Source organism: Narcine bancroftii, chromosome 5 (genome assembly GCF_036971445.1).
Source record: "Narcine bancroftii isolate sNarBan1 chromosome 5, sNarBan1.hap1, whole genome shotgun sequence".
In the NCBI taxonomy this organism is placed as follows: Eukaryota; Metazoa; Chordata; class Chondrichthyes; order Torpediniformes; family Narcinidae; genus Narcine; species Narcine bancroftii.
Window position 1 is genome coordinate 107,853,186 of NC_091473.1, and position 17,723 is coordinate 107,870,908.

Below are 17,723 nucleotides of genomic sequence, written 5' to 3' on the forward strand. Positions count from 1 at the left end.
ATTTAGAAGGTGGGTTGTGAGTGCTTAGTTCAGCCTGGTCAAAGCCCTTGTGGTTCATATAAGAGGAAAGGACTGGCTGCCTAATGTTTCACTTGAAATAAAAGAAACAAATAGGAACTCTGTGGTGACCTGAAAGTAAGAGGTTATTACTTGGAGACCCTGATGGGGCACGTTTCTTTGGCAAGATACTGATGTGGCTGATTAGCAAGGATCAATTTGTGTTCCGGAACAACAAATCTCTCTCTGAAAACCGACAAGAACCTTCCTGAATGGTAACCATTTACCTTTCAAGGAGGAATGAGAAGTGAGATTGGACTATGAATCAAATAACTTTTCTAAACTGGCACACACATTACATACATGTGCGCTGATAATTAGAAGGGGGTTGTTAGTTTAGTTAATAGCAATAAGTTGATGTTTGATCCTGTTTTCATATTTAAAGATAATTAAAAGCAACTTTTGTTTCAGTAACCATTTGTCTTGATGAATATCTATTGCTGCTGGGCTTATGTGTCCTCTGGGCTTGTAGCAATACCCCAACCCACATTTTTTCTGGCATCTCCTACCTTATCTGCAGAAATTGTAGATCCACATTGCCATTATCAGTCACCTCAAAACTTACACATTCTGAAAGGAAGCTGCTATCCCAAGACTGTCTTAAAGATGTACTGATTTGGTGAGGGAAATTATTTAAGATTTTTGATTTGATGTTCTGAAATTTGTTTTGGAGTAGGTAAACTTGTATACTCCAGGTTTAGTATCCCATATCCTATTTGTATAAGAATTTGCAGAAAAGGGTGTATTAAGAGTTCAATTTCATTTGCCCATGTTTATTTATCTTCTGTTTCACTGTGAAATTTTTGATACGAGTTGGCTCTAGGGAACTGGCCACTGGATTGTTAAGTTGCATAGTGGGAGGGAAGAGAGATGATATATGATGGTGTGATATTGGACAATGTTCAGAAATAGAATTTTCTGAATAGAACATCCTGCATGATGGAGCCTGGGTGGACTAAATAGTTTATTGTACAGCTCGGAAATGTGTTTTGGAATATTTGTGCTGATGGGGTGTGCTCTTCAGAGCATGTCACAGTTCTGTGCATAATGCTGTTTGTTTGGTCTGGGAGCTGCAACGTCATCAGTTTTCGTACTTCTGGGTGTAGGCAACATTTTATGCTTGCTGCTTATCAATTGTACAAAAATAATATTTTATTAAACTGTCTTAAACCACTCTCTAAAAATGTGATGAACCAATTTTCCATGTTTTCTGGAATTCAATGGAATCATTTGAGACTTAACTATGTAAATCATATTTTGCTGATTCAAAGTAATTTGTGCAATGTTTCAGCCATCACTGATGCTGTGGATGATGGTTGAATAATTTTCTCAGAGTAGGCTACTCTTTTCCATATTCTCATCCTTCTGTTCATATCATGTTAGCTCCACTCAATGCAGCACTAGAACTTTAATTCTTCCAATTCTGGTCCAAATTTTTGAATCTTTTGTTTTCTAAAATCAAGGCTCTGGAATTCCTTCCTGAACATCTCTAGTATGCTATTCCCCTCAAAACTCCCTAAAACCTAGAAATATGTCAAAACTTTGGTCACCTGTCTATTTGTCCATATGCTTAAAAAGTGTTTCATGTAAATTTTCAGTTTATTTCATTCAAAGTAAAAAGAGTTATCTTTTCCGGTTAAGGTATTCTTCCTGCAGAGTGAGGAACAGCCCAGTGATCTTAGTGACCCAGCAGATCATAGCAAACTTGCAGAAAAAATGGCTAAGGCATTTTGCTTGGCACTCTGTCCTCACCTTAAACTGCTGAAAGAAGATGGAAAATCAAAACTGGGTCTCCGAGTCACACTTGATTCGGATCAGGTAATAACGTCTAAATTTTATTTGTACTTGATTAAGACTGGTATTTCTACCATCTGGCTACATTGGGAGGTAAAACTTAAAGCTGAAAGTGGGGTGTTGTGTTCATTTAATCAATTAAGCTTAATAGATTTTGATTTTTAAAATTTGTCAACTGAATTTTCACATTTCCTACTTCAGTTTTAGTATAGGGTATCGCACCCATCTTTCCATATAACCGTATAATTACAGTACAGAAACAAGCCATCTTGGCCCCTCTAGTCCGCACCGATTTAAGAGAACATGAGTTCCACCTACCCCCTCCCTGTCCATAATCCTCCAATCCCCTCACATCCATGCACTTATCCAACCTTCTCTTAAATGACAAAATTGACCCTGATGCAACCACCTCATCTGGAAGGTCTTTCCACTCAGCCACCACTCTCTGAGTGAAGAAGTTTCCCCTCATGTTACTTCTAAAATTCTGCCCCCTAACCCTTAACTTGCAACCCCTCGTTCCAATCTCACCTACCCTCAAGGGGAAGAGCCTATTCACATCTACTCTGTCTATCCCCCTCATAATTTTATAAACCTCTATCAAATCCCCCCATAACCTTCTATGCTCCAATGAATAAAGACCCAGTCTATTCAATCTTTCTTTGTAGTCTACTTACTACAGCCCAGACAACATTTTAGTAAATCTTCTCTACATCCTCTCTACCTTATTGATGTCCTTCCTATAATTTGGGGACCAGAACTGCACAGTATTCCAAATTTTGCCTCACCAATGCCTTGAATAGTTTCAACATCACCTCCCAGCTTCTATATTCTATGCTTTGATTTATAAAGGCCAGTATACCAAAAGCCGCCTTCACCACCCTATCTGAGAATCCACTTTCAAAGAACAATGAACCGTTATTCCAAGATCTCTCTGTTCCTCTGCATTCCTCAATGCCCTCCCCTTCACTGCATATGTCCTGTTTTGATTATTCTTCCCAAATGAAGCACATCGATATTATACTCCATCTGCCATCTTTTAGCCCACTCTTCTAAGCTGTCCAAATCCTCCTAAAACCATCTTCACTATCCACAACTCCTCCTATTTTTGTATCGTCTGCCTATTTACTAACCCAATTTTCCACTCCATCATCCAAATCATTAATGTAAATGACAAACAACAAGGGACCCAACACTGATCCCTGAGGCACACCACTAAAGCTTCTAAACTCAAGGAAGAATAATGATTTGTAAACCAATCTTGTTATACTGTATAATTTGCAAAAAAGTTGATGCAGAATTATAAACCTGCACTTTATCAATTTCATTTATTTATTGTGTAATGGAATATTTGGGAATGTTTTTAGGAGATAAATTGGTAAAATTAGAGAAAGTTACATACACACACTTTAAAACTTTAGATCTTATTTGGAATACTGGATAATTCATATCCACAGTACTTTGAAAAGGAACTGTGAGGAATGCTCTGCACATTTCACAAGTAGGTGCTAATTGAAATGATATCATGAAATGGACTATTGTCTTGGAAGAACAACCAGAGCCAGGTTGTCTGTTTTGGACCATATTGCAAGGCTTTTGACCTCTCTGCAAAGTACACACTCAGAGGTCATTGATTACCTAAAACAAGATGGACCAGAAGACTGGAGAAGGTCAGGGGTTTTGCAAGTGAGAGAGAGAAGGACATGCTGCTGGCAGTTTTGAATCTCAGAGAGAGAGACGGAAGGGAATCTTAGATTGTGTGTGGGAGCTGTAACAAGCCAGGAGAAACTTGTTGGAACTGAAACAGATGCTCCAGAGTGGCGGATGGCTGGAAGTGCTATCTGTCTGATGTTTCTCTTGGAATAAGTGGAACAGAAAGAAATCTGTGGTAGCCTGATCATCTGGAGAACCCTGTGGGGCAAGTTTCTTCAGCAAGACATTGAGGTGACTAATGGTGGTACCTCACTTGTGGAAATCCTGGAACCACACATATCTCTCTCCAAACCTTCCTAAGTCGTAATCATTTATGTTTTGAGCACCAAAGCCTGGTGAACATTATGACTGTTAAATTCTGTGCACAGTAATAATTGCCTGCAACCAGTGAACTTGGAAGAATGAGAAGTGAGATTGAACTGTGAACCAAAGAACTTTTCTTAAATTTACACACACATTACATACACGTGCACTTAGAATTAAGTTAATAGAGATAAGTTAAAGTGTGATTCTGTTTTCATGTTTAATTCCTCCCAAACCACCTCTAAATACTTTGTCACACTAGGAACTTGAAGTTATCCTGGCACCTCTATCTCTCTTCCTAATTCAATATTGTTGTTAAATCCTGACTCTGATGGTGGTATAATTTTTGACAATAGAGTTGGAGCTGTTAGTATTAGCCACATAATTGTGGGCATACAGGGAATATAGTATGGGTCTGAGTTCACAGTCCTGTGATGCCCTGGTGTATAGGATGTTAATGGATGAGGACTTGCCATTCCTCACTGATTGTGGTGTTTGAAATAGGAACATGATGAAGGCTGGAAGAAAATGAAAGGATTTCAACCAACGTGAAATAGTATGGATGTTGAAATGTGCTTTTCTTAAGGAAGCCAAGATTTCAGTGTATTTTTAATTCTTGTGAAGTAGATGAGCATTCCTGATTCAAATTGAGGCAGAATGGATTCAATAACATTACCAGTCTATCCAGCTATTTGAGATGTCCACATTTTTAACGATAAACCATAATGCAATAGGCTAACTGTATATTAAATGAATATAGTTTTCAGTTTATGCCTGGCCATCAGCTAGCATAGTTTTTTTTCTCAAAATGTCTCATTTGATTCAATGTTTAAGGAAATTAATTTTTATAACTACTTTTCTGATGTTAACCTATTTCCATAAATCTTTATTTAATCAGGTCGAATATCAAACTGGTAGCAATGGACAGCCCCTTCCTTCACAGTACATGAATGACCTCGACAGTGCTTTGGTTCCAGTAATCCACGGTGGAGCATGCCAGCTAAGTGAAGGGCCAGTTGTGATGGAGCTCATCTTTTACATCCTGGAGAGCTTCTCCTAGAAACTTGAGAAAGGTTTTCCATCTCACTGGTGCGCATTATTCTGACTAAAAAATTTGCACTTTAAACTGTTGGTATGATAAAACTGAATTGGTGCTCCATTATTACTGAATCTACTATGCACCATGGGCCATTACGGTTAATGTATTGCAGGTCAGGTTACCTGCCTTTCAACTTCCTATAAAACATGGACTTGTTCTTTTGGTGGATCGAAGCTATTCTGAAGCATGAATTAATTTTGATTTTTTTCTAGTTTACATCATCTGGGTTGACACCATATTTTTCGATTTGCAATTTGAAGTGAAACAAGTACACATGGTTATAATGACACATCGTACAAGAACAGTATAGAAATACTTTTACTTCAGAATCATTACTTCCCTGACACAATCAGCAGTTAACCTACTTAGTTTGTATATAATGTCTGACGTTTTGAAGTACTTAACCTTTGCCTTGTAAACCACATAACAGAACAGTGTGGTAATCTCTAGCCATGAAATTAAGGTAGTGTATAAACAAATTATTCTAAAACAAAAGACCTTTTAATAACTTCCTCAGCCATACTGCATTTCGTATTTGCTGGTGCATGGGCACCTCAGGTAAAACTGTTCATATTTACAGGGATTAGTGTTTAAAGCCTTCATGGAAAGTAATCTGCTTCAATTGGGCTATTATGAGCAGTCTCCAAGTATCCTTGGTGCCAGAATTAAGCAGAATCTTGAGCAAATGAATTTCTGTAAGTAAATGTAAAATATGGTTGTTTAAAACCCTACTACACTGTATATTTTCTTGCATTTAGAAACATTTGCAATTCAAGAATAGTTAATATAAAGTAAATAAATGTTTCCTTTATTTAAGAAAAAAAGACTGTAGTATTGGCTTATTAAGAAATAGAAAATGTTATAGCTTAGTTTGTCCTGTTTCCCTCTATTGTACATCAGAGTGGAAATGCAGAAAGGCGTACAGAATCATTGTCCACACAGGTGAAATGCTCTTTCAGTTCCTTTTAGTTTTTCTATTGGCAATTGTCAAATGTGCACTTTAGAAACAGGTTACAAATAAATGATTTCCTAATAAAACCTCTATGAGTACCAATTAAGTATTTATGACATTAAATACACTACAGCAATAAACTATTCTTGCATAAACCTGTGTCTTTTTGTTAACAGTATTCTGAAGCTTTATTTTTGTTAAGAATGCAGCAGGTTCTAGATTGAAGGGAAAAGCTTTTTTTTAAAAAACATTGTTATACACTAGTGAGTTTGAGTTTCATCAAAACCAATGATCTTAGATGAAGTAACCCTTTCTGCATACCATATTCCAGAAGTGCAGTGCCACAAATATTGGAAATTTAAGTGCTGGAAATAAAACTTGCATTAGACCTATGTCCATTCTAATGTAAATATGGCCTCTTTCTGCTTTTATGTTGATAATTCTCAAAAAGTAAGATTAACTTGCTTCTTCCCTGCTTTTGATAAGTATAATTTCAAAGCAGAATATTAGTTTTTTTTAAAAAAATCTAAGTTACTTTAGCTACTCCACAATGGCTTGGTGGGGTCTAACTTTACAAAACCTAAAATTGCTTCTTGCAATAATTTCCTTTGTCCTTTCTCTTCACTACAATTTAAACTGCCCACTTTCTCTCTTTGAAAAGTTGACATGTGAAACCTATACTATTTCTTTCTTGATGCAAGCTAAATAGTCTATTTACAGTGATCATATCAGTTTTACAGCTTGAATGATGTTCGCTGACATCTGATTTAACCACATCTTGATCTGGAGCCAGGCTGTCGGTGTAGACACGAAATTGCACAAGTGTGATACAAGATTCACATGAACTGTGACCTGTATTATTTGAAATGACTTGATTGAAATCCACAGTTGAAGCTCATTTGTGATGAGGCAACAACCATGAAGTTTGGACACACATCCTCTGCATGAAAATTTGAAAGAGCTGGTACTTGATTCTACTTTACTCAGCAATACCAAAGCCAATGTGATAGTATTTGCATATGGAGCTTCATTCAGTTGATTAAGTTTATGTTAAGAGTGCACTTTCTACTTCGATCACAACCTGCGCCTCATCAGCCATTTTACCATCTGTAGAACTGAATTAAAAGCATTCTGATTCTGAGGGATTGTCAAAAGAATGTTGAACAACTGGAATGATTTGTCCTTTACATTTTAATTAAAATGTCTTTGCAATCCACCTGAAGATAATATTTGGATGAAAGATTATTGGCATTACGATATATTTATAGTTACTACTTAATCTAAAAAAAATCAAGGTATTAACTATTTCTGTCCTGATAACATAATCAGAACAACCTTGTTCATGAAGAAAATTTCAGAATGCAGTCTACGATATTTGTTTTCCCAATAAGTCAATTTTAATATTAATTATCCGATTATTTTCACATCCAGGCAGCATTTGGTTTACAACACCGACCCTAATAAGTACAACAGAATTATCATTCTTGCTTAATGATCTTTAAGGTGCTTTAGCATTCCATGTACTAAAATACAAGGAGACCGATAAAACAATTTAACAAATTTATCTTTATAACTTTTTTCTATGTTGCCTTGATCTGCTAAATATACAGTATTTGCAAATTTGAAGTAATTAAACACATTATAGTCTATTTCACATCTTTGGCTTTGAATGTATAAATCTGCATCCCACAAGCAGCATTCACACTTTGTCAATTCTACTCCTTCTGCAACAGTTGAGCGATGCGGTGTGTTATGATTTGACCTTGGAAAGGGAGGAAAAAAAACACTATTACTGATCTGTTAAATTAATCTATAATTTTTTTTAATCAACATTATATGAAAATTATCAGTTAGTGCAATGTTATTACAGCACCAGTGACCCAGGTTTGAATCTGGAGCTATCTGTATGGAGTTTGTACATTCTCCCTATGTTTGTGTGGATTTCCTCCCACCCTCAACAAAACGTACAGGCTTTGTAGGTTAACTGGGAATTGGGCCAGAAGGGCCTGTTACTGTGTTGAGCTGTATGTCTAAATTTAAAATGCATGAGGACAGTAACATATATTTTAGTAATATCCTATCTAAAACAAACAAGCATGCAAAGCAAAATAAATGGCATGTTTATTATGCACATGATTATTCATGTGGAAATTGAACACAATGGCCCGAGCTTGCTTGGAAATTAATAAATGTCTTTCTGCTGCTGGATTCTCCTAAAATTATATAACCTTAGTCTGGATCTTAACCCAAATGTCAACATCCACTATTTATCTCCAAAAAATGCTGCATGACCTGCTGCATTCTTCTGTTATTTTTTTAATCCCAAATACTTTCTATTTAACCATATAACAATTTACAGTATGGAAACAGGCCATATCGGCCCTTCTAGTCCACACCAATTTATGTTAAACTCCACCAGTTCCACCACTACCCTCCACTCCACCCCCCCCCCAATCCATGCACTCATCTAACCTCCTCTTAAATGACAAAATTGAGCCTGCCACAACTACTATTACCGGTAGATCATTCCACTCAGCCACCACTCTCTGAGTGAAGAAGCATCTTCTTGTATTATTCCTAAAGTTTTTCCCCCCCAACCCTTAACTTATGACCTATTCACATCTACTCTATCAAATCCCCTCTCAACTTCTATGTTCCAAATGAATAAAGTCCCAGTCTACTCAAACTTTCTCCGTATTCAAGATACTGCAATCCAGGCAACATTTTTGTAAACCTTTGCATCCTCTCTACCTTATTTATATCCTTCCTATAATTTGGAGACCAGAACTGCACACAATACTCCAAACTTGGCCTCACCAAAATCTTAAACAGTCTCAACATCACGTCCCAGCTCCTATATATTCTATGCTATGATTTATAAAGGCCAGCATACCAAAAGCTGCCTTCACCACCCTATCTACATGGGAATCCACCTTCAAGGAACACTGAACAGTTATTCCAAGATTCCTCTGTTTCTCAGCATTCCTCAATGCCCTCCCCTTCACTGCATACGTTCTATTTTGGTTATTCTTCCCAAAATGAAGCACCTCACACTTATCTACATTAAACCACCTTTCCAAACAGTCCAAATCCTTCTGTAGTCCATGAAAACCCTCCTCACTATCCATAACTCCCCTTATTTTTGTATCGTCCGCAGTTACTCACCCAATTTACCACCCCATCATCCAAATCATTAATATAAATGACGAACAACAAAGGACGCGTCACCGGCCAACATCCTGTTGTCCACCATGACTCTCTGGTGCCTATCTTTCAGCCACCGCTGAACCCATCTGGCTATCTATATTAATCCCTAGAGACTGAACCTTCCTCACTAACCTTTCATGCAGAACCTTATCGAAAGCCTTACTAAAATCCAAATAGATCACATCAACTGCTCTACCTTCATCAACCTTTCCGGTCACCTCTTCAAAAAATTCAACGATCCGTCAAACACTACTTTCCCCTCACAAACCCATGTAGGGTATCCGTGCCTTTCCAGATATTTATACATATTATCCCTAAGAATTCCTTCCATTAGTTTCCCCACCACTGATGTCAAACTTACTGGCCTATAATTGCTTGGCCTACACCTTGCGCCCTTTTTAAACAATGGAATCACATTTGCAACCCGCCAATCCCGTGGTACCACACCCATCTCCAGTGACCGTTGAAAAATCACTGTCAGAGCCTCTGCTATTTACTCCCTGACCTCCCTTAAGGTCCTGGGAAAAATCCCATCAGGACCAGGAGACTTATCTACCTTTATATAGCTAGAAGTAGTAAAATCCCCTCTTTACTAATCCCCATCTTTTCCATGACTGACCCTTTTGCCTCACTTATCCTACACAATTCAATAACTCTTCCCCTCGTGAACACCAACGAGAAGAATGTATTCAATATCTCCCCTATCTCATATGGTTTCTTACACATCCCTCCACTCTGATTTTCCAGTGGACCTATTCTATCCTTAACTTTCCTTTTGCTAATCATTTTCACTCTATTTGCTATAGCCTCCTTGTACCTTTTTGCCTTTCTAAGTTCCCTCTTCTTTCTAAAATCTATGTATTGTTCAAACATTTCATCAATCCTTTGCTTTTCTTATTTAATGTAGGCCTCCCCCTTATCCCGAACCAACTTCTTAATCTCTCTAGAAAACCATGGCTCCCTTGAACATTTGACCTTGCCTTTTGTCCTGACAGGAACATAAAGATTCTGCACTCTCAAAATCTTACCTTTAAATGCCCTCCAATTCTCCTCGATGTCCTTTTCAGAAAAAAAGATCATCTGAGGCACTCTCTGCAAATCCCTTTTCATCTCTTCAAATCTGGCTTTCCCCCACTCAAAGACCTTAATCTTCGGACCAGACCTATCCCTTTCCATAATTAAACCGAAAGAAATGGTACTATGATCACCAGATACGAAGTATTCCCCAACCCACACCTACATTACCTGCCCTATTTCATTCCCCAACAGTAGATCTAACATTGTCCCCTCTCTAGTGGGTACCTCAACATATTGATGCAAAATGCAATTCTGCCCACATTTTATCATCCTTGTGTGCCATGCAATAATTTCCAGTCCTAAAATAAGACTCAAACTACATACTATTCTAACTATATCCTGGCTGGCAATTACAATCTACCATTCTTTTGCAAAAGAATCCAGTATACATTCTTCAGTATATATACTTCTTAACTCTAATGTGCCAGCAATTCATGCAATTATAACAGCACAACATGAGTGCTGTTTAAGTTTGAACTTTCAGCCTGATGTGTTCTATACTGAGCCAGCAAAACAAGGACAAGCAGTTACAAACACCATACCTGATTAAATTCAGCGGTCTTGCATCTAGAGAAACAAAAAGTAGTTAATGGCACTGGGGATTGTACTCTTCATCACTTCAAATATTCACATTGAGGAAATATCTGCATGATCTCACCTGGTGGTTAGATCAAGAATCAGCCACTTTTCAGTTATAGTTTGCATATCTTGTCGACTGAGAGGTTCTCTGATCCTAACTTTAAGTTCCAGTCGTCCACCAGTTGATTTTCTGCCATCAAAAATCTAATGACAGGACAACAACTGTGAGCATCAGAGTAAAATACTACAGATTAGAAACTTTTTTTCCATTAACTCTTTAATATGACACACATATTATCAAATTTTATCAAATTTGACCCCAAAAAATGGCGAGGTTTATTGACATTGAAGTTTTTTTTTACTGGGAAAACAAATGAAACTCAAAAGTACAAAGCTCCTCCACCTCCAATTTAGTCAAACCACACAAAGCAAATAATCAATTCTTTAACTGCAGAAATAGTGATAGGAGATTGGTCCTGGGCTCATCCTCAGAACCATATTAAGTACACTTTAATATGAGTACAATTCGACAAAGTCATAAAAAAGAATAATTAAGAAACACAAGGACTTTGGATAGACTTCTGTGAAAAAGAATGAAACAATGAACAAAACATGATACTTTTCTGACATTTCAGACTGACAAATGTTAGGAGCCCAGAGGACCCCAAAACCCAGCAGCAATAGATGTTCACCAAGACAAATGGTTACTTAAACAAAAGTTGTTTTTAAATATCTTTAAACATGAAAACAGAATCATACTTTAACTTACCTGACTTAACTAACCTAACTTAACCCCCTTCTAATTCGAAGTGCACATGTATGTAATGTGTTTGTAAGTTCAGAAAAGTTCTTTGATTCACAATCCAATCTCACTTCTCATTCCTCCAAGTTCACTGATTGTAGGCAATTCTTATACTGTGCACAGAATTTAACATTTATGAAGTTCACCAGGCTTTGGTGCTTGAAAGATAAATGGTTACTGATCAGGAAGGTTCGTGTTGGTTTTCAGAGAGAGATTTGTTGTTCCGACACAAACTGATCCCTTCTAATCAGCCATGTCAGTGTCTTGCCAAAGAAACTTGCCCCATCAGGGTTCTTCAGATGATAACCTCTTTCAGGTCACCACAGAGTTCCTATTTGTTTCTCTTATTTCAAGTGAATGGACCACAAGGGCTTTGACCAGGCTGAACTAAGCACTCACAACCCGTCTTCCAAATGGGGTTTTCCACAAGCTTGCCAGCTTGTCCTGTTCCAGTCCCAGCTGCTGCTGCTGACTGTAAAACTGCAGAACTCATCTCTGTCTCTCTCTCTCTCTCTCAGAGAAAAAGCCTGTTTTACTCTCTCTGCTTGCAAAAGCACATGACCCTCTTTGAACAGCAAGTTCCACTCCCGACAGTCTGTGGCTCTGACAAGTTCTTTCATCTGTTGCCTTTTTGTAAACAATCCATTAGTGAAGTCTCTTGGGCCCTCTCCAAAGCTTTTGCAAAGGCTCTGGAGCCGACATGTCCAGCATGAGCAGAGCTCCAGTATTTTAGATCAGATATGTTTTAAAGTGTTTGTATGTGACCTAGACTAAAAAAAAACCTGCCCCAATTTATCTCCCAAAAACATATCTATAATCTGTCACACAAAAAAGTTTGTCTTATTTTTCAGGCCTTCGTAATGTAATTGAACAAAACTTTACACAAAATGTTAACTCCTTAATGGGACGAATAGTTTTATAAAACACACAATGTAAAGTTATCATGGTATTCATTCTATTTTAGAATTTATCTTCAAATCAAGTTGCTTCACAATGATTAACTCTTAGTCTTCAGAAGAATACCTTGGCTTAAGAGCCAATGGCCCAGATTTATATTCTAGCATTTGTAATAGAAATAGAATTTTCAATTTCAACTTGCACCAAGATTTAACACATCATGGACATTAGTCCTCTAGACTTGACTGATGTTAGCTTATTGCTTTGTGGAAGGCTCATTGCTGAATCCAGTTTTATTCAGCAAGCTTTACGGGAAGATAAGAAGAGGTAAATGAGTTTTTTTAAAATTTCACAAGGTACTAGAAATCACTAGCAGCAAATCTGGTGAGTTTAGCTGACACAAAACAGAAACTAACATATGATCTTTCAAGGCCATGGTTCAGTTATCAAGAGGTTTCAATATATCATGAAAATCTCCAAGCTAAACATTAGTTTTAGACAGTGACTTACAATGTAGGATTATACAAATTCTAAACAGGAAAAACAGTGTGCCACATCCAATCAGGAAAACTAAAATAAGGCATAAAAAAGACAGCTCCAAGGAAAAAAAAACATCTTCAACAAATGGCATAGATAAGGTAAAGGCTGACGATTTGCAACTTTTTTTTATGTAGACCAAAATTATAACTTCTGTTTCAGTCAAATATTCAGCCTGTACCTCTAGATTCTGCAAAGGTCATGGTCCTAATAAGTAATATTCTGGTTCTTATTTTCATGATGTGTGCTTAGAAGTGGCCATCTCTCACCAAGCTATTCTGCCACAGTGGGTCATAGAAATGTGTCCTTACAGAATTCACAAACCACTACCCAAAAATTCAAGATATGGAAGTAAATTTCCTCTCAGAATTTGTGGGGGGTGGGGGGGGGTATCCATTTCATTTTTTGGTGACTATGCAGGTGACACAGCTTTGTGATAATGGTAATGAGTTTTTAAATCATAAATTTTGTATGTAACTGTGTATAATATTACAGATACAGACATTTTCCCTACAGTCAAGCCTGTATTGTCAATAGTACTTTCAAATGGAGTTTGTTATTAACATTTCAATGTATAGTCTGGGTTTTGCCAGGATTATGTAGCCCAGACCTTGATCCAAAGATGGGATAAAGAACTGAATTGTAAAAGCAAAATATGTATGAAAATATGTATGAAAAAACTTTCCATTGGCTGGAATAATTGTAGCACAAGGGAGATGGTTATGCTTGTTAGGAGATGTGAAGAATGATAATATCAGACATTTATATGAAATTTCTATTGTTATTGTTTGAGGTGCCATCATATTCATTTACTTTATTGATAACCTTCTTTCCAATACAAGAAACACACATTCAACCCTATTTGCAACTCCTCAAAATGAAACAGCAATTTCTGCTTTTTTAAAAATCTAATAGTTGAGAAGTGACAAGTATCATTTACACCAGCCATTCTCAACAGGCAACATGGACTGAAATCAAAAAATATTTTTAAAATTATTTTTATGAAGTTGGTAGGAGAGAAGTATGGAAGAAACCAAATAAACTTGTCTGCTTCACAGAGAAGGGGGCCCATAAACTTTGAGCAATCCCAAGGAGGCCATAGCCAAAAAAGGTTGAGAATGGTTGATTTACACTATTCAAACACCAAACAATGAACATATTAACAATCACCTACACTTTATATTGACAGTGTAATTCTTGCTGAGTATTCTACCTTTATTATCAGGCAATATATATCTATACTATATATATATATATACATACATATATACACACACACACACACACACACATATATATATATATATATATTTATACAGGAAATATCTACATAAGTAAAATCAATTGCTGGGCATTCAAGAAAACAATAAAATAGCAGCATAGGGCACTGTCCCCTTAAGCTTGCCCTGCCATTCAATAGGGCTAACTGAGGCTGATTTATTCTGGGCTCAACTTTACTACTGTGCCAGTTCCACAAATCTCTCAAGTCCCTGATATTTCATATAATTAGCAATCTTCACTTTTACAATGCTGAGTCACACTACAAAGAAGAGGTGGGAAATCTCGTGATGTGATACGAGAATAACAACCTGAGTCTCAGTGTGGACAAGACAAAGGAGATAATCATGGACATAAAGAGGACCAGGAACAACTACCCTCCATTACACATCAATCATTCTGTAGTGGAGAGACTAGAGAGCATAAAGTTCCTTGGAGTCCACTTAACTAGCAACCTATCGTGGACACACAACATCTCAGTTGTCAGAAGGGCGCAACTGTGACTGCACTTCCTTAGAAGTCTGAAGCGGACCAGCCTCCATCCTGTTAACCTTCTACAGGAGCTTTATTAAGAGTGCCCTGGGTGGCTGCATCACAGTATGGTACAGTTGCTGCAGAGAAATGAATCCGAGGTCAATTCACAGGACCATAAGAGTGGAAGAGACAATCAATCACTGGAGCCTCTCTTCCCCCACCCATTGACGTGATCTATCGGAACATTAAGGATCCTTTCAATTCCCCACACAGCATCTTTCACCTGCTCCTGTTGGGAGAGATGCAGGAGGATCAGAGCCAGCACCACCAGGCTGAAGAACAGCTTCTTCCCACGGGCAGTGACATGCCAATATTTATTTACTTGTTTGTGTGTGTCTGTATGAGTACTTGTCCTGTATATGATTGTTTGTCGGTTGTAATGGATTTATATTTGGGGAGAATTTATAAGATTTAGAGTAGGTTACATACATACACACATTTTAAAACAGATCTTATCTGAAAGACTGAAGAATTCATATTCAATAATTGCAGAAAGAATGGAGAATGCTAAGCACATTTCACAAGTAGGCATTAATTGAACTGACGTCATAAAATGAATGGACTGGAGACACTCTGGCTGTTAGAAGCACTCTTCAAGGGTTTTGACAGCGTGCACAGAATGGTCACTCCTGGGTTTTGTTTACCTAAGAACATCTTGACCAAGGAGAACTGTTGATTGCTGAGAAAGGTGGGGGTTTTGCAAGTGAGGAAATCACATGGGCTTGCTGGAAGTTTCAGTTAGAGAGAGAGGGAGAGAGGAGAAGCCCTCTCAGCTTGTGTGTGGGTGACACTGAAAAGCAGCTGAACAGTGGAAGCCACGAAGAGCTGGTTGAAACTGATGAAAAGTTCCAAAAACAGTGGAGGGCTGGAAGTGCTATCTGTCTGATGTTTCTCTTGGAATAAGAGGAATGGAACTCTGTGGTAGCTTAAAGAAAGAAGTTATCATGTGGAAAATCCTGATGGGGCAAGTTTCATCAGCGAGACATTGAGGTGACTAATGGTGGTACCTCAGTTGTGGAAATCCTGGAACAACAAATCTCTCGGTGCAAACCCTACAAGAACCTTCCTGAGCGGTAAACTTTTACCTTTCGAGCACCAAAGCCTGGTGAACTTTATACATGTTGAATTCTATGCACAGTATAAGAATTGCCTACATCCAGAGAACTTGGAAGAAGGACAAGTGAGATTGAACTGTGAACCAAAGAACTTTTCTTAAATTTACACACACATGCACTTAGAATTAGAAGGGGGTTAATTTGGGTTAGTTAATTATAGAGTTAAGTTAAAGTATGATTCTATTTTCATGTTTAAAGTTGATTAAAAATAACTTTTGTTTTAAAAACCACTTGTCTTGGTGAATGTCTGTTGCTGTGGGTTTTGGGGTCCTTTGAGCTCGTAACACTGTATATTTGTTATGTCAAGTTGTGTGTCTGCAATTTGTAATGTGCTTCCTGTGCCTCTGGACCTGTGAGAATCTCCTCTGACTTGTATTAAAGAACTGCACCCCTCTGTGGAATTCCAAAAGTTACTTCCTTATTTTATTTTACATTACTATATTGTATCTTTTACATTAATTATTTTGAAGGAGTTGGGGTTTTGGGGAGGATAATACATTAATCTTTGACTACTACATGTATGGAGAAAATTTTAAATAAACTATTAAAAAAAGGATGTATGTCTGCATGTTTTGCACTGAGGATGGAAGAAAGCTGTTTTGTTGGGTTGTACTTGTGCAATCAGATGACAATAAACTTAAATATATCTAGTGATCTAACCTCCACCATCCTTGGGGGTAGAGAATTAAAAATGTTACTATTCTCTGGAAAGAAGAAATTTCTACACAGTGAATGGCTCCAAGTTGTCCAAGACCTATCAAAACTTGATACACTTGGACAAGAGTTATGGAACTGCCTGAATGAATGCCCAAAAGGCTCAATGCCATCCAGGATAAAGAAGAATTATCCTTTGGAAATCTTGTTCATTCTCACCAATGCACTATGGCAGGAATGGTTCAATATACAAAATATACTGCTATCAATTGCCAAAATTCTTCAAAAGTTTTTTATCCCCACAAGAACCCGACCTCTTAGAAGGTCCAGGTTTGGGAACACCACTGCCTGAAACTTCTCTGCCAAAGGAATATATTACATTGACTTAGAAATACACAGCTGTAACAGTTAACAACCATTTTACACCAGTGACCAGATTTCGAACTCACTGATTTCTGTAAAGCGTTTGTATGTTTTCCCGGTGACCTGCATGAGTATTTCCTGGGTCCTCCAGTTTCCTCCTTCCCATCAAAACATACAGGGTTGGTGGGTTAATTGAGTGTAATTGCACGGCATGGGTTTCATGGCCAGAAGGGTCATCTACCATGTTGTATTGTTACATTTTAAATTTTTTTTAAAAACACTGCTTGGTGAAATCCCTAGGAATTTCCTATTGAACAGCTCTTTACATAGATGCATATACCAAGTTACTTTGGTAAATGAATTAAGAACCTTACCTCTACAATTTCTCTGACCTCACATTCCGTTTCCAGCATGTCCAATTTTAGCTGTGCAGTTCCAACTGGTTTGTCACTTCTGAAAAACCCCCTAAAAAAATCAAAACAATGAATCTTTTGTCACAGAATCAACCCTGCAAATCCTGCCCCAAATTAATGCACTAAAATATGGAACTAAAAGGCATAATTTTAAGTTGAAAGGGGAGATATTTCAGAGGAATCTGGAGGGCAATGTTTTCCATTCAGACAAGCTGCCAGAAGTTATGTAAATGAGTCCAATTTCAACATCAAAAAGACATTTGGACAGATATATTGATTGGAAGGGGTGAGAAGGATATAGATAAATGGAACTTTCCCAGAATGCCAGCTTGGTTGGTGTGGCTGAGTTGGT

The 17,723-nt window shown here is 37.5% G+C and overlaps 2 protein-coding genes across 10 annotated transcripts in view; one reads left to right on the forward strand and one right to left on the reverse strand.

Moving 5' to 3' along the window:
* The window catches only part of zfyve9a (zinc finger, FYVE domain containing 9a), a 189,436-nt gene extending 183,366 nt beyond the window's left edge, over positions 1-6,070 (forward strand). For 3 of the 4 annotated variants that reach the window (XM_069938663.1, XM_069938665.1, XM_069938664.1), the window contains 2 exons: positions 1,699-1,875; positions 4,763-6,070. In XM_069938663.1, coding sequence (XP_069794764.1) covers positions 1,699-1,875; positions 4,763-4,924 — 339 coding nt within the window. In that variant the 3' untranslated portion in view covers positions 4,925-6,070. Of the gene's footprint in view, positions 1-1,698; positions 1,876-4,762 lie in introns of those variants that run through there. The other variant, XM_069938666.1, reaches the window with a different exon arrangement.
* A 1,219-nt stretch (positions 6,071-7,289) lies between these two features.
* Positions 7,290-17,723, reverse strand: part of cc2d1b (coiled-coil and C2 domain containing 1B) — a 167,405-nt gene continuing 156,971 nt past the window's right edge. For 4 of the 6 annotated variants that reach the window (XM_069938670.1, XM_069938667.1, XM_069938669.1 and 1 more), the window contains 3 exons: positions 17,333-17,423; positions 10,858-10,982; positions 7,290-7,677 (listed from right to left, as the gene is read on the reverse strand). In XM_069938670.1, the coding sequence (XP_069794771.1) occupies positions 7,404-7,677; positions 10,858-10,982; positions 17,333-17,423 (490 nt within the window). In that variant the 3' untranslated portion in view covers positions 7,290-7,403. Of the gene's footprint in view, positions 7,678-10,741; positions 10,767-10,857; positions 10,983-17,332; positions 17,424-17,723 lie in introns of those variants that run through there. The other 2 variants (XM_069938671.1, XR_011357855.1) reach the window with 2 other exon arrangements.